Source organism: Neovison vison, chromosome 2, assembly GCF_020171115.1.
Source record: "Neovison vison isolate M4711 chromosome 2, ASM_NN_V1, whole genome shotgun sequence".
NCBI lineage: Eukaryota > Metazoa > Chordata > Mammalia > Carnivora > Mustelidae > Neogale > Neogale vison.
The window spans coordinates 19,299,828-19,316,827 of record NC_058092.1 but is presented as its reverse complement, the minus strand read 5'-3'; the positions used below and the strand labels follow the sequence as shown (position 1 = coordinate 19,316,827).

The 17,000-nt window shown below is 56.7% G+C and overlaps 1 protein-coding gene across 2 annotated transcripts; it reads right to left on the bottom strand.

The window, feature by feature from the left end:
• Positions 1-242: 242 nt before the first annotated feature.
• EXTL1 (exostosin like glycosyltransferase 1) lies at positions 243-15,702 on the bottom strand. Of its 2 annotated transcripts, XM_044237490.1 has the most exons (11): positions 14,049-15,702; positions 8,093-8,183; positions 7,717-7,824; positions 6,542-6,661; positions 5,821-5,953; positions 5,518-5,624; positions 4,628-4,717; positions 3,753-3,839; positions 3,189-3,349; positions 1,763-1,934; positions 243-1,601 (listed from the first exon to the last, which is right to left on the bottom strand). In XM_044237490.1, the coding sequence occupies exons 1-11, from the start codon at positions 14,819-14,821 to the stop codon at positions 1,431-1,433; spliced, it is 2,013 nt and encodes a 670-aa protein (XP_044093425.1). In that variant the 5' UTR covers positions 14,822-15,702; the 3' UTR covers positions 243-1,430. The 2 variants fall into 2 exon arrangements, with proteins under 2 accessions (XP_044093425.1, XP_044093426.1); XM_044237491.1 differs by lacking the exon at positions 6,542-6,661.
• Between the last annotated feature and the right edge of the window lie 1,298 nt (positions 15,703-17,000).

Sequence of the window (17,000 nt, the reverse complement as noted above, 5' to 3'; positions counted from 1 at the left end):
GAAGGGGTTGGAAGGCCTTGGAGAAGCCCTAGGGGACGGCATGTTCTGGCTGGCCAGGGTGAGCTAGTCAGGAAAGTTTCCAAAGTGGTGAGGCCATCAAAGCAGGAAAACACCTGACGCCCTGGACCTGGGCTGGACCCAGCACCCCCACCTCTCTAGGGTCACCCCACTCCCCTGTGAGCCCTGAGTCCCCCTCCCAGACATAGCCACTGTAGCGGTTATTTATAGCCGAGCATGAGGGGGCAAGGACATGCACTTTATTTCGGAAGTGATAATTCCAGTTCCAGGTGGATGAACCCTGGAGAACCCAGCAGCCCTTACCCCACTCCACAGTCCGATCCCCCCCATCCCCCGGCCCAGGGTGCTCTGGACCCCCCCCATCTCCCACCCAGCCCACCTAGAAATGGCTTTTTAGTCCAGAGTATGTGGGCCAAAGGAGTGGGACTGTTCTTTCGAATTCCTCCCCCCAGTTTTCGGATCTCGGGCTGCACCCCATCAACACTCCACAGCCCCTTGCCGGGTCACCCCTTGACCGAAGGGACGCCAAGAACTCCGTTCCCATTCCCGGAAGAGAGAGCGCGGGGCGGCGCTGACCTCTGGTGGTCATGATCGGTAATGCAGAGCCCTGGGCTGGGCTGGGCTGGGCTGGGCTGGCAGGCCCCCTGGCGTTCCCATGTGTCTTCCCCACCGGCCCCTGCTCTGCCAGATTCGGGAGGGAAGCCCCGAAACTGGCTTCTCGGCGCCTCTTTGTACGAAGATCGCGCCTGGCAACCCAGGCATCTGCGGGTGGCTGCCTTACTGCCGGACTGAGAACCCTGAAGGGGTGGGGGGGACGGAGTTTTGTCTCACTTGGCACGCTGTCCGCACTCTCGACTATGGCACAGGGACAGGCACGCAGTTGAGGTCTTATCTGTTCGTCAAATACTTGTGAAGCACCTGCCAGGCCAGAGAGAAGAGGACATGGCCCTGCCTTCCCGGGGATTCCAGGCTGTTCCTGGGACCTGTGTACTTTGCAAAGCAGCATGAACAGTGGGGAACACTCGGCTGTAAAAGAGCAGAGGATCTGGGTGGGGGATGGGGGTCAGGCAAGTCCGTGGAGGAGGCGGAGATCTGAAGGACAAGTAGAAGTCAGCTCCCGCAGAGAAGCTGGGAAAGGCATTCCAGGCATAAGGTCACGACGGCAGAGGGCACAGTCCCAGAGCGAGGGCCCTGCACCTGTGACCTGCCACGAGCGGAGGGACTGGAGGGTGGGGCGATGCCCCGCAGCTCCGGGCTTTGGGGTGATTGGCTAATAGGGACCTGACGTGTTGGCTGACTGGCAGCCTTAATTGGCTCTCCAGATGTCCCAAGGGAGGGGGCTGAGCCCCTCCCAACCCCTCTGCAGGAGCAGCGCCCCCCGGGAGCAGGACTGGGGGCTCTGCTGGTCCAAGCTAGGGCTTCTCCAGGCTGCGGTACTTCTTGCGCAGCACGGAGACCGGGTCCTTGAACAGTACTGGGTCCAGACGAAGGCGAGAGGAGACCAGAGGCATGTAGCCAAACTCAGCTGCCATCTGATTGATGCAGTCCTGGGCCGGCGGCTGCGGGTCTGGGCCCCCAGGCGCCTAAGGGGGAGGAAAAACGCTTTGGACGTCTTCTCTGTACTCTAACCCCCCCCATGCCCCCCCCCCCGAACCCTGCAGCAAAGAAAGATTGGGGTTAGTGAGACGAATCCCTTCCACCGCCAGCGCCCTCCCAGTGCCGACCTGTCCCCCTGGATCCTCACCAGGGGAGGGCTGGCCTCCAGACGCTGCTTCCCATAGGGCACCTTGATAGGGGGCAGCTTGGTGACTGCTGCTACCAGGGAGTTCATCAAGACGTCCACACAGCTGGGTGCTTCATCTGCCAGGGTTCTCAGAGCCTTGGGCAGGGAGTGGGTGAAGAGGGTGTGGTAGTATCTGGGCAAGGGGAGAGGGAGGGGCTGCAGTCAAATTTACCCACTACTTCTCCCTGCCAGGCCCCATTCTCCTCCTGACCTCACTCTCTCTTTGACTTCAATCCGCATGCCTCCTTAGAAAATCCTGCTCACCCCCCACTCCCCTCCCCCACCCCCACCCAAGCCCTGGCGGCCTCAGAGAGCTCACACCAGAAATACACATCTCTCTCTGCTGTCCTGCACTCTGTGGGTTTGTCTGCAGCATATGGTGTCCTCCCTGCCCATTCTGTTACAGTTCCATGGGGCCACCACCCAGGCCTCTGAGGTCTGAATTCAGCCAGAATTGGGGAGGGGGGTGTCAGCTGGTTCCAAGGCCATAAAAAATGGCAGCCCCAAAGACCAGCTTCAGGAAGGCTGTGGATTAACCAGACTGATGCTGCTCAGGGTGAGCCCTGCTCTACGCAGCCTTCTAGAACAACCTAGGCCCACCCTGCAGACCTTAGGGGTAGTCTTCACTCTGCTGAGATTCCCTCGCAGAGCTTCTGGGTAAACCTACTAGAGGTTCCAGGTCACACATATTTGGTTTAAACACATCTACGGAACCCTTCTAAAGGGGCCTTCCAGAATTCAGTCCCTACCCCAAAGATGGGTGCTTCAGTCAACTTCTGGAAGGCCTGGGGCAGTCCCCAGCCCACCACACACACATTTATAAAGCTTCAGGGTAGGGAGCCTGGGTGGCTCAGTAGATTAAAGCCTCTGCTTTGGGCTTAGGTCATGATCCTGGTCCTGGGATTGAGTCCCGAGTTGGGCTCTCTGCTCAGCAGGGAGCCTGCTTCCCTTCCTCTCTCTCTCTGCCTGCCTCTCTGCCTGCTTGAGATCTCTGTCTCTCAAACAAATAAAATCTTTAAAAAAAAAAAATGTCTTCAGGGCCGTTCCCTTGCCATCACCATCACCAAATTCAAATCCCTACCCTCTGCCTAGCTGTGTTTAAAATGACACTAGCTACCATTCGTTGGCCACCTGTGTGCCAAGGCCTTCATATGGTTTTCTCATCAGATTATCACATCAGCCCTGTGAGGTGACAAAGTTGAGGCCTCACAAGAGCTGAGGAGATTTGCCCATCATACGACCCGGATGTGGTAGATCTGAGCCCAGAACCTGGGTCTCTAGGCCCTAGCTTGACACGCTCACTCCCACACTGCCCTGCCCAGGATCAAGGCGGTGGGGGGTGGGGGCTCTGGCCCTCGGCTCCCAGTGCCAGGCCGGCCATCCGTACCGGTGGTAGAAGGCAGCTGATGTGAGAACCATGGAGAACTCGTTGGCCTTCTCGGCAGTGTGGCCCCAGCCACCCCGGGCCTCATCCCAGAAGTGGCTCCATGTCAGGAAGCCCACCATCCGCTCCGGGAAGCTCTGCCACACCACAAAAGCGAAGTCCACCTGGGGAGATACTGAAGTGAGGTGTGAGGAGGGACTTCCCGACCAGCGGGGAACATCTAGAGACCTGGAGGCCAGCCCGGCCGAGGGGACTCGGGAGAGGATGTGCGTGCATGAAAGTTTCCAGGACTGCTGGGCTGGGCTGGGGTGGGGTGGGGTGGGGTGGGGGTTCCCAACAGGGAGCTGGAAACAGTGCTTTTTCCCCCTGGGAGCTGAAAACTGTTTTTAAAAGTTTGCTGAAAGCTTCTGCTAGATGACTAAGGAGGAGGCCGACAGGCTCTCGGGCGGTGGTTTCAAAAGCAGGAGGCTGCACCCGGGCGCTGGTCCCAGGCTCCTCACTGCTCTGGGAATCTGAGGTGTTTCTGTCCCCCCTCCACCCTGGGCTCCTCTCGGGCTGTGTCCTCACCTCGCTTGTGGTAAGACTACTCTGTGCATCGAGGCTGAGGATGGCATCCGTGCTGAGGGCTCGGTGCGGGAAGAAGCGGTCGCTGGCCTGCAGTGGGAGGGAGGTGAGGCCGACTCAGCCGTCGCAACCGTCCCCGGGCTCCCACCGTGACTGTCTACACAGCCACGAAGCAGGAGCCCTGGCGTGAAGGTGTAGAAGGCAGGACTTGACAACAGCCGGGCCGCCTGGATCTGGGACCCGGAGCAGATGGGGCAGAAGGTATCCAGGGGCTCCTACAGTTTCCACCCCTTGGGATTCCTTGTCACATCACATGCTCACCTCAACCCTGGGAGGGACAGTCAGACATCCTCTCTTTGAAAGAAACAAGTCCAGAGAGATGAAGGGACTTGCCCAGAGCCACACAGCACGCAGGGGGCTCCCAGCATCCCGGGTTCTCAGAAGCCACCCTCCTCTGGCTCCGTTTGCTGCCATCTGTCCTCATTTCCTCAAGACCCCACGTTTCTTCTCTGGCTCATCCATGGCAGCCAACATATCCCCTCTGCCTTCCCTCATCACATAAAACCCCAGCTCTCTGGAGGCACAACCCACAAGGGCCAGGCGTGGGAGAGGATCATCTCTATCGGGCCCGCAGCTGAGACCCACGTCAGACAGCCCACTGTCCACTCCACGGAATTCTGCTGCACCCACACGGCACGAGCAGTCTGCCTGGGGAGATCCTTAAGGGACAAGTGAGGCGCGACTTTCTGACCAGCTTCGGGCCCAACTGGAAGTCCAGATCTGGCTCGGGCTCAAGCAAAGCACCCATGTGTGCCCTCCCCAGTTCCCTGGAGAGGGCTGGAGCCCTCCCTCCCACGCCCCTCCCCCCAACTCCTCACCTTCCTCTGCCCGGCCAGCACTGTCAAGGGCACTGCTGTCTTGGGCCACCTGGAAGGGGGTGGCTTCTCACTGCTCCAGAGAACCAGGATCTAGGAGGAAAAGGGGGTGTTCCTGAAGGCTGGGAAAACAGCTGTATTTCTGAGTTTGGGAGAGTTTACTTGGAGCCAAGGTCCGTCCTTTGCTGCCCTGTTTTTACCTCTGGGCATCAGGAAGGCAGGAATTCTGGTGTGACCTGAAGGTAGCTACCTACAGCATCGGAACTGGGGACAGTCAGTTGAGGTGGCCCCTAGCCTGGGTCCTGGCCCCTCGTCCCATCCCCATCTTCTCTCAGAGGCTTTTGATCACTTCTGGTTCTTTATCATTCACTGCCCAGCTCAAATGTCCCCTCTGTGAAGCTGCTCTGTCTGTCCCTGGCTGAGCTAAGGGCTTGCTTCCCCTGTTAAGTCCCCTCAGGAGGCTATGTGGCTTCTCTGGAAGTGACACCTGACAGTGTGTGCTGGAAAGTGCTAACTGAATCTGAATCCGGGGCAGAATTTCTTTTCTGCTTTTTCTCTAAGTCCTCAGCATCACCCCCACGGGCCTGGCACTGAGAAAATGACTGATGGGTGAGTACACGCGTGATCGCCTGTTTACCTCTCCAGTGGCCCCAAGGGGTACCTGCTTTTTACATGATTTCATCAGTTTCCTTTGCGGGGCGTGGGAGGGAAGAGGAAAGGAACAAGAATGTTGGGACTTAAAAAAGAGGGCAGTGAAAACCCCTTGAAAACCCCTCCTGTGCCTCCCCTCAAAACATGTGGTTACGCTTGGGGTCTAGATGTCTTCAAGGGCCCTGCCCTTGCCCTCGCCCCCGCCCTGGATCCCAGGGCCCCCACTGGCAAAGGGGACAGACCTGGGCACAATGCTGGGAGCCTGCCACCGCCTGGATGAGCTTCAGTGGGGGTTGGCCTGGGGCCCCCACCCAAATCAGGGCACTGAACCTGCTGGCAGGCCGAGAGCCTAGGGAAATGAGACAGGCTGTTAGGGTGGGAGGGGGCAGGACCCCCTAAAGGGCGGCCTGAGCTGGGGACTCCAGGAACCAGGAGAGATGTGGGTGAATCGGGGAAGGGCATGGCAGGGCTCTAGGGTTGAGGCTGGGACAGACTTGGGAAGAGTTGGTGAGGGGACTTCCAAGTTGTCCCATCCCCAGGCATACCCCGCTGTAGGTGGTAGAAGGGGAAGTCCGAGGGGCTTGTAGAAAAAGTGGGCAGGGCCAGGAGGGCGCCTGGAGGGTTGTTCCACAGGAGTGAGGGGTGAGCAGGGGCTCCAAAGATCCGGTCCTGAATAATCTGTGAAATGAGAGAGGGCTGTGTGGGTGGGGTCGTGGGCAGGGTCTGGGGAAGTTCAGATCTGGCGTAGCCACGCCCCTCCCCCCTCCCCCTTCAGGCTCCTGGGAGGGCAACAGCTGCATCACTGTCCGAAGGGCTCAGGTGCAGAAGTCCAGAGTAGGGGGCACTCAGTGATGGTGTCCAGAAGTGGCCAGTGATGGTGAACTTGCTGCCTCCTTTTCCTTCCTCACTCATGGCAGATGTGGCTAACGAGTTGCGAGTGTGACATTCTCTCCGGACCCAGACTCCCCTTTAACACAGCACTGAAGGCAGCCACTGACCATCACCTGGGCTGACACCTTGGCACAGGTTTCGAAATCTATTGGCCAGAGCTATCCCTCTACAGATGGGGGTAAACTGAGGCCAAGACTGGAGAAGGAACTTGTCCAAGAGCTCAGAGTCAAGCCTCAGATTCATCCCAGAAGCCCCTGCAGGGAAGAAGTCCAAACAGCAGGGTAGAAGATGTGTCTGGAGAGAGGGATGTGGAGAGGGAATGGGGATGAGGCAGGAGCCAAGAACCATGGCTCCCATCATGGAAGTCTCCCTCACCTCCAGAGTGGTATGGATGACCTTCTCCACTGAGGAGAAGTAGGCATCCCACAGAAACTGGGTCTGCTGACGTAGGGCAAGGACCCGGGTGGGGGGCATCTTCTGGAGGGCAGCGAGGACCTGAGGTACAGAGGGAGGAAAGGAGAAGGCATGGGGCCTTGTCAGGCTCTGACTGACTCTGAGATGGGACCACCCAGGTTGGAGGTCTGGGAACCAGAAGCCTTCTCCCCACAGTTTTCCAAGCAGCCACCTTTGGCCAAGTCCCAGGTAATAATCAAGGTCACACAGAGTTGAGCCTAAATGCCACTTAATAACTGTGTGACTGTGGACAAACTACTCAACCTCTCTGAGTCTTTGTCCTCATCTGTAAAGTGGGGATAATAACAGTACCTGCCTCATAGGGCAGCTGTGGGGATTAAGCTAGATTATACAGGGGCTCCTAGGTAGCCCAGTTGGTTAAGCAAATGTCTGCCTTCAGCACAGGTCATGATCCTGGGGTCCTGGGATCGAGCCCTGCCTCAGGCTCTCTGCTCATCGAGGAGTCTGCTTCTTCCTCTCCCTCTCCTTTTCCCTCTCCCCCTCCCCCTACTTGTGTGCTCTCTCATTCTCAAATAAATTTTTTTTTAACGTCTTAAAAATAAATAAATAAATAAGACAATATACGTTAAGTGCTTGGCCTATGGTAGCAGCTCAGTGCAGGCAGCTACTGTTACTAACTACTGTACTGTTCTCGCTTCTCAGGAGATTCAAGGCGTACGCAGTTTTCTCATTGTCGGGCAAAAGTAGTTTCATCAGCTGGGAAAGTCACCGTGCATTTTGCTTTCCCACTCCAACCTCCCTGGAGGCACTCAGATTTTGGATTTTTATGGCTTTCCCTTAAACTGGTCGAGTCATCGGCTGGGCCCGTGGACATCATCTGGTTTAACTTATCCCATTGCACAGATTGGGCAAACTGAGGCTGGAAAAGGCTCAGGACTTGCTCTCAAGCTGTCAGGAGTCTCTGCCTCTTTTTGATCCTGTGGGAGCCCCAGAAGCTTGGGGCTTGGAGCAAAATCATGATTATACACATACGGGGAGATAAGAACGAGGACTGAGACCAGCCTGGAGGTTGAGATCCCAGGCTTCTCCCACGTCCTAGGTCCAGTCCCCACCCTGTGGGCAGGGCCCTGAGCTACCTGAAATGGGAGCCTCTCGTCAGCCACGATGGCCGCCTTGGTCCAATCGATGACCTCGGAGAAGGGCAGCTCCCACCGAGGGCTGAGAAGCACAGGGATACAGCCGGCCTGGGGGAAAGGTAGGCACTGGGGAGTCCAGTCACATCCTACACACACTCCCCCTCCCCCAGTTCCAAATTAGCTGCTGCTTCCATTGGGGGCAAGGGGCCCAGAGGAGAGAAAGGCGGTTTTTTGGGTAGCGGGTTGTTCTACACGGGGTGTGGTGAGTGTGGGTGTGGGCAGCTCACGGTCCCTTCCCCTGGGCCTGGCCGAGAGAGCCTGCCAGCTCAGGAGCGTGGGGGGACAGGGCCAGGGGATGCCCAGGTTGGGGTTGTACCTGCAGGGCTTGGAGGAAGTGCAAGGCGTCAGGTTGGTGGGCAGGGATGAGGCAGAAGGTAGCATTGGGGAGCGTTGCCCCAGGGTGGGTCCTAAGGAGGTACAGGAGGGGTACCGCACAGGTGAGGCCTGAGACACCAGCCCCTTACCCCACCTGGCTCCCTCAATGCCCCCGCAACCCCCTCAACACTCTCCAGTTCACAGTGTGCAAATCCACCATCTGTGCTTCACATGTTAACAAACACTCAAGCACACGCACAGCCACACATGAACACTGACATGAACACAAGCTTCACACCCGCCCCTCACCCATGGTGGGCTGGGAGGCAGGAGCCCTGGGTTCTAGTTCTGCCTCTGCCCTTGGGGTCTCCCCAGTCAGGCATCTCCCCCTTCTCATCTCAGGACCTCAGTTTCCTCATTTGCAAAACAGGAGGGGGCGGGACCAGCTGTTTCCAAGGCCTAGTCTGACTGGGAGAGGCACAGGTTTGCACCTCCCCCTGCCTCCCACTGCTCTGCAGATTCTGGGGCAGCCCTCACCTGCGAGGCCTCCGTGCCCTGCCTTCCCCCCATCCAGAGAGCCCAGGCCCATGAAAAGCTCCTCTGTCAGGAGGTGGGCTGGGCCCCCAGCCTGGAACCGCACAGGAAGCTGCTGCCCAGAGGCCCCCTCACCCAGAGGACAGGCCTCCTCTGTTCCTCCCATCTTCTCCCCCCAAACCCAGGACCACACTCAGGTTGTGTGTGTTTGGGGGGGTAGGGGCTTGATTTACAGCCTCCCCAAAGCCGCCTCCCTGCGACTGCCCACCCAGGGAAGCCGTGCCCATGACCAGGCTACTGGGAGGCTTGAGGAGGGTGTGGAGGGGGCAGGACCTCTGAGCTCACAGGCCTGCTCAGAGTGGGACTGACGAATAGGGCCCAGAGGTCCCAGGACCCTCCTCAGCTACATCCTGTCTGGTCTGAGTCTGAACCATTGAACAGATGGGGAGACTGAGTCTCAGAGAGACCCAAGGACTAGCTTGGGGTCTCAGACAGGGTTAAGGCTGGAAGTAGAACCAAATAGGCTGACTCCTGCCCCTGGGTTATTTCTGCCTCCCCCTTCTTCTGTCTCTACTGCTCTGGCATCCACCGGGCTTCTCCTGGAAGAACTCACACGCTAAACAACAGAACATTCTCTAACAGAAGCTGCCACAGCACCAGCCAGCTACAGCCCTCCTCCCTCTCCAACAAAGCCCTAAGGGACTGAGAAGCCCTAAATTCAAGGCTTCCGAGAATCCAAAGAGCTTTCTGAATAAACCATACGCCTCAGTCCTCACTAACCTCTGTTGTTCCCTCCTCTGTGTCTCTGTACGTCCTCCCTCAGCCTCGAGCATCCCTCTCTGCCTTACAACCCAAGGGATTCTTCCTACTCGATCTTTTTTTTCATAATTTTGTTTGTTTGTTTTAAGATTTTATTTATTTATTTGAGAGAGAGATTAGGAGAGAGAGCAGAAGCAGGGGGAGCAGCAGAAGGAGAGGGAGAAGCAGACTCCCCACGGAGGAAGGAGCCCGATGCGGGACCTGGGGTCATGCCCTGAGCCGAAGGCAGACACTTAACTGACTGAGCCACCCGGGTGCCCCTCCTCCTACTCGATCTAAAGGTCTAAACTCAAACCTCACCTTCTCTGGGAAGCCCTCCTTGATCTTTCCAAAGATGGCTCCCTTTTCTCTGCTCTCACAGCCGGTGTGCCCGCAGTAGTAATGAGCCAGCCGACCTTGACTGAGCACTGTAGGAAGTGCTTTGGGGCAGTAACTCACTTCATTCTCACAGCACTCCCTCAAAGACGGGAGGTCTGCGCTGCTAGTCCCCTGCTTTACAGATGAGGGAATGGAGGCCTGGAGGGGCTTCACAGCTCGGAAGTCAAGGAGCCAGTGATCAAGGCAGCTTGTACAGCGTCCCTCCGCTTAATGATGTGGGTCCTAACCGGGAACTTGCCTGCCTTTCCTACAAGATGGAGCAGCCTGAGGGCCGTGGTCCCCATCTGCACAGCCTGGCAGAGCACCTGGCCGAGACTGGGCACGTAACGGCTGCTCAGTGAACGGATGTGTGATAAATGACAGACCCAGGAGCCGGGGGCCAGGTGTCCAAGATGTCAGTTTCTGCACAAATTCTAGTAATGGATTTGGCTGACAGTAGCCGGGGGGTGGCCTATGGAGATGGTGAGATCCCCGTCGGTAGAGCTAATTAAGCAGAGCTAGATGAGCACCTGCCGCTGTGTGGTGTGTCTGTGTGCGTGTTATGGAGGGAACATCATGGAAACTGCCAACGAGATCTTAGGGTTCTGTGACCCTATAAGGCATTTGCCACAGACTCAGGGCCTCAGTGCCCAAGGATGGAGTCAGTATGGCTCCCTTGGGCCCTCTTGCGGGCTGGCTATAGGCAGGGCCACACTGTGACTTCCGTGTGCCATAGGCTCTTTGGCCTTTGGGGTCTCTCTGCCATAGGTATTATATATAAATTACATTTGATAATTTCATTGGTATAAAAACAAAAACACTGGGGTGCCTGGCTGGCTCATTTGGTGGGGTGTGCAACTCTTGGTCAAGATTACTTAAAAATAAATGAAAACATTAATATTATATATTAGGGGCATCTGGGTGGGTTAGTCAGTTAAGCATCGGCCTTCAGCTCAGGTCAGGATCTCAGGGTCCTGGGATTGAGTCCTGCACAGGGCAGGGGGCGCTGCGATCCCTGCTCAGCAGGGAGTCTCTTTCTCCTTCTCCCTCTGCCCCACCCCTACCCCTGGCTAGTGCTCTCTCACTGTCAAATAAAATCTTTAAAAACATATATATCAAGGGGCGCCTGGGTGGCTCAGCGGGTTAAAGCCTCTGCCTTCGACTCAGGTCATGATCCCAGGGTCTTGGGATCGAGCCCTGCATCGAGCCCTGCATTGGGCTCTCTGCTCAGCAGGGAGTCTGCTTCCTCCTCTCTCTGCCTGCCTCTCTGCCAACTTGTGATCTCTGTCTGTCAAATAAATAAATAAATAAATAAATCTTAAAAAAAAACAAAAACAAAAACATATATATCAAAACATTTTCTTCCACTTAAATATATGGTTTTTTTCTTCTGATTTTTAAAGAAATGAAAATCATTTCATCAAAATAAAAATTTTCTTGGGTCCCTGAAAGTACCACAGGACCTAGGCACTGTGCCTCCTAGATCCAAAGGAGACCTTAAAACATGCATTGAATTTATGTTAAAAAAAAAAAAAAAAAAAAAACCCTAAGTGGGAGAGAGCACACACATGCGTTGTTCGTGCACACAGAGTACCTCAGAAAAGAAATTAGAAAGGTGTTTGGCTCCAGGAAGGAAAACTGGGTGGCCAGAGTCAGGGGTGGGAGGGGGATTTACTGTATACCCCTTTTGTGCCTTTGGAATTTTGTACCCTGTGAATGAATTCCCTATTCATAAAAATAAATAAATAACAATTTAAAAGGGTGGAGGCTTATTCCAAAGCAATAGGAGACTGTTCACCGAAGGTGGAAAAATACGGGTTTTGGGGCCAGAAGTGCAGGGCTGAAGCCCAGCTCCGCAGCCGCCCCATCACAAACTCGAGGGAGGCCATGATGAGTCAAGGAGTTCATCACCCAAGGGCATTGGCTGGCTCCCTCCACCACTTTGAACCTCAGTTTCCTGTTCCCTGAAATGGGAATGAAAATGCTTCCCTTGCAGGGTACTTAGGGTGTGTGACTTGTGCAAAGGGGCTGGCACCGGGCTCCACGTGTTCACTTCCTCCCCTCCCCCTCGGCCGCCCTGCCTGCCCAGTGAATGTGGGACAGTGGCAGTGGACAGCGGCAGGGACTGTGAATTGCCTCTTTCTCGGGCCAGTGCTTGTTTATTCAGGCCACCTTCCGGGGGCTGCCCTGTGGCTGGTGGCCTCCCTCTCTCCTTACTCTCTGGCTGCTTCCGGCAGCTGCCTGACACCTCAGGGAAACTGAGGCTTAACGTTACTCCAGAGATTACAAGGCCTGTTCCCTGCAGGGGGTGGGGGTGGGAGCTGAGGTCAAAGACAGAACTTGGGAAATTGCAGAGGACGGTCAGAGGCTGCCAGGCATCACCCCGTGGAAAGAAACTCACCCACTATGCTACTCAGAGGGCGGCACCCACGGATGAGAAAGCCCTGACCAGTTCTGGCCAATTTGGGTTCCATCAGAACACATTCAGCGAGTCCGCAGTTCGCTTCCTGCGGACTCCCTAATTTCCAGTTTCTCAAAGAAGTTCAGACCGAAATAGCTTTCAGATTCACCAGTGCAGTAATTAAAGTCAGCCAAAAGAAGAACTTCTAGGGGCGCCTGGGTGGCTCAGTGGGTTAAAGCCTCTGCCTTTGGCTCAGACCGTGGTCCCAGGATCCTGGGATCGAGCCCCACATGGTGCTCTCTGCTTGGCAGGGAGCCTGCTTCCTCCTCTCTATCCGCCTGCCTCTCTGCCTACTTGTGATCTCTGTCAAACAAATAAATAAAATCTTAAAAAAAAAAAAAGAACTTCTATAAGCAAGAACAGCTAAAAGTCTAATTAGGAAGGTCAGGCGGGGCCATGGTGAACAAGAGAAACTTGTTCACTGAACGTAAGCTCTGTCTGAGCTCTGAGCTTCAGGGGCCTGGGGGTGGGGGTGATCCCCGACCTTTCAGATCATCCGGGGAAGAGGGGTCCGGGCAGCAGGGCCTGTGGGCTAAAGAGGCCATTGCATTCCTACCTCTGGCTGTGGGGCTCCCTGGAGGCCATGTGCCTTGAGGAGGTAGAGGAATTGCATTCCCAGGAGAGCCCTCTGGCTGAGAGAAGCCCCTGAGAGGCAGAGGCAAAAAGGGAGCTTGGCCACGTGAAGAATTCCAGTGGGGGACAGGAGTGGTGAGCTGAGAACAGCCCATGTTGTTCTAGCAGAGAACAGGGAGATACCTGAGGGAGGGAGCAAGGGAAGGACACCAGAGTGACAGGTTCCAACTCGGGTCTGCCCCACGCATGGAGAAGGAACCTGCTGCTGCTCGGGGCCTGGACAACCTCAAAAGGAATAGAATACCGGCCTGCACAACCACCGTCGGACACTGCCGGCCTCCCAGGGGCGCAGAGGGGTTTGGGTACTTAGGGGTTAACTGCTTTATCACCTGAGGCCTGTCACTCCAACTAGCCCAGGGACAGGAGTTTCTGAACAACTCTCCATGTCCCACAGGCCACCACGCCCCTTACATGTCTCCAGGCAGTCGTGCTGGTGGGAAGTTCTTCTGCTGGTCTGACCTCATTCATATTTGCTGTTTCCTTAAGAGATTAATCCCCCAAATTAGACACAGGAGCAGCTTCCATCTGTGACTAGTCCTTAATCTCCACGGCTCTGAGGCATTTGATGGGTTGATCGTACACCCTTGGTTAAAACTCAGAATTCTAATGCTGAAGGCTTTGGAAACGGGCAACTCTGGATTTCAGCACTGTGCCCTGTCTGTCTGGGTGGCCTCAGACAAATTACTTAACCTCTCTGAGCTTAGTGTCTGGTACACAAACAAATGAAAGCAGTTAGTATTATTTTATTATAACCGTTATTTATACTTTAGCACAGACCGAGCCCCACAGACATGTATGTTAAAATATTAGGGAAGGAGGAATTGGAACAAGAGAAAAAGAGTAAGTAGGAGTGAGTCATATTTTTGTGTTTACAGACCCCTAAGGGAGAACCCCCAAACCTACTTTGGATACCCCGTGTGACAAAGGACCTTGTGAGTGGGGTTGCTCTTGGTCTAACCTGATTCTCCCTCGTGGGGCAGCTGGGGCCAGAGTTCGTCAGACCTAGCGGGTTCTCCAGTCCCATCTCCATCCCGCCCTCTACCCTGGCCTCTGGGCTCACTCCCACTGCAGATCCCTCCCACCCAGCACCCTCCCTACCCACCCCCCACTCCCCACCCCCACCCTGGGGTGGCAGAGGTAAAGGTCCACTTACTGCTCAGGTCCGTGGTCCTGCTCACAGTGCCCATCCCGGGGGCAGGCAGAGGACTCAGTGCCTGCCGTGCGCCACCCGCCCCTCTCCTCTGCCAGGGCTAGCAGGGGCACCCCAGGGTGGGGGCTGTGCTGTCCCAGCTGGCCAGGGGCCCCACCTCGCCATGGGTGGGCTTCGGGGAGAAGCGGGAGGGCCACGTCAAAGCCAGGCCGGAAGGTGTCCACTGTGGGGCTGGCCTTGGCCACCATCGCCTGTCCCAGTTGGAAGGTCTGGGGGCAGAAGTTTGGGTGGAGACCGAGGACCAGATGGTTCCTTCCACCGTTCCACTGCTGGGGCAAGGGGCTGCACTCCCCAGCTGGGGCTTCCAGGCTGAGGAGGAGCAGGAGGCAGGCCTCCTCGGGGCTGACGGAGCCGAAGCGGGAGCTCTCAATGGAAGCCAGGATCCCACGCTGAGTGTCAGAGATCGGTCCAGCCACTGGGTACGCGAACACCTTGAGACCACCACCCCTGCACTTGGAGACATCAAAGCAAGCTCCCCAGTCGCAGCTGCCACCACGAGGGGCTGGAGGAGGTTGAGGGTCATCTTCTGGGAGCTCCCCAGGCTGGGAGAAACTCTGCAGGAGCTCTATGTCCAGCCAGTGGGGCCAGCCTTGGGGGGCACCCGCCCGGGGTCTGGCAGGCACTGCCAGGCGGAGGAGGGGGAAGACTCTCAGAAGGACGAGGAGCCAAGAGGCCGACAGTGCCAGCCAGAGGGACTTTCTTCTCCACGACTGCATGTGGCCACCCGTGGCCAGGGCTGAGGGAAGCAGGAGGAGCAGGGGCTCGAGGGTGAGTCGCTGGAGCTGGGCTCTGCCTTCTAGTTCAGCACCTTCATTGCACAGATGGGAAGACTGAGGCCCACTGAGAACGGGCAGCCTGTGTAAGGTCAAACCGCAAGTCACCAGCCAGGCGCCGGGAAGCCAGGTAGGACCTGACTTTGTGGCCTTGCCTTCTTGCAGTCAGGAATCTGCTTCCTTGGCCTTTGGACAACCAAGCTGGGCTTTGCCCCTTCAGCAGGGCCCCCTGCCCCTGGGCACTGCTCAGGCTGATGCAATCCCCTGACCACACTGCAAGGCCACGTCCTTCTGCCCTCCTGGCTGCACCCCCTGACCTTGGCCTCAGCAGAGAGGCGGGCAGTCTGCCAGGCCATGGGGAACCCGTCAGGGCTCTCGCAGGAGGTGGCTTGGCCAGGGTGCAGGGCTGGACAGAAGCGGGGCTGACCTCCCCAATCCTCCCCTTGCCTGAGCTGCCCCGGAGTAGCCCACTGGCTGGCACTCCTGGGCTGTGGGCCCTGCGGCTGGAGCTAAAATTAGACCCCACACCCCATGTGGGCTATCAGGGGCGGCTGAGGTCAAGGCCTGGGTGCAGCCGATGCCCCCTGCCTGGGGGGCTGGGAGTTCTCTGGGTCCTAGTCCTCTCCCACTCCGCGGCTGTCCCCTACGCAGGCAGCTCGGTCCCCTCCTCCCCCACCCCTAGCAGCTGGTCCTGCATTCTCGGACTTGGGAGCTATCACGGGGCACACACCGAGGACCCTGCCCCACGCCCAGTCCCACAGCCCCCTGCCCAACTGGCGTCTTCTCCCGTTCCCTCTCCGGGCAGCATCTGGCCAGACTGGATCTCTTTCCCAGCCTGGCTCCTCCCCTGCCAGCCCTGATTGGTTCCTGCCTGGGAGGCGGGGTCTCCACTTAACCCTTTCCAAACCAGTTTCCTCCAATGTCAGTAATTCTCACCGGCCGGACCCAAATCTCTCAGATACCTCAAGCTATCCCAGCCCGTCTCTGAATTCACACGTCAAGGCTCCAAGGCAGAGGTTTAGCCGTGTCATGCTTCATAGGGAGAGAAGCAAAGCCCAGAGAGAGGTGGTATCTTCCTAAAATGACAAAGATGCGGCAGGGCGGGGACTTAAACCTTGAACTCCAGGCCCTTCTTCTTAGAGCTCCCAACCGGTCACTGCAGCTGGTGGTGCTAGTGTGCGGAGTCTGTCAGTTAGAGGACGAGAAAGCCCACAGAGGAGGAAAGTGAAGTGTCGAGTGGGGAGAGGGGTAGGTGGGGGCGGGATGGGGTGGGTGGTATTGGGTAAGACGCTCCCACTTATTCCCAGGATTAGCCCCTCCTCCTTCAGCACCGCCCCCCAATCTCATCTGGCGGCAGGCTTTTCAGGCCCACTCCTGTCACCGGCTGGTCAGGTGTCTGATGAGGTCTGCCCTCACCAGGAGCCCTAGAGGGAAGGTCCTGATGCTCACCCTCCAGTCTATATGGAGAGTTCTGCCTGATGAAGAACTTGGCTATCCATTAGTCCACGGCTCTTGAGGGCTTCCCCTGCTTAATTCCTTGGTCTGTGCTCTGAAAGGGGGGGGGGTTAGGAATGGGGGATGTCACCCACTGAAGTATCGCTGAGGCACAGACCCCTGGCCGCCAGGAGTGCTAGTCTGATGAGGAAGGCCACACTGGACCAAGCTGACAAGAGCAAACTCTGTCTCTTCCTCTCAGCTGGATGATGTGGGACCTCTGTCCCCTCATCTCTACATGGAGGTGAAGATCTTTACTGTGAGAAGGTTGTCAGGTTAAATCCAGGCTTATCCCATGGGGTCCCCCAACAAGTAGCAATCTCTTTTCCTTGCTTGTCTTGCCCTGATCTCAGAGGGCCACTGATCTGACCAGGGAGAATGTTTTGCCCTCCATGGGAATGTTTTGTCGTCCATGGACAGCAGGTCTGAGGGAAAAGCACAGTTCATTCACCCAAGTATGTCCTCAAAATGGCCAGCACAGGGGAAACCTGGTCTCTTCGCCTACAGTGTCCATCACTGAGTCATGGACTGACTTTCCCTGCACGAACAAGGCTTTCCCAAGGGGAGAGGGGCCTTTGCACTTGCTGTTTGCTGCTCCTGACATTCACCTTGCTCAGCGAACCTCCCC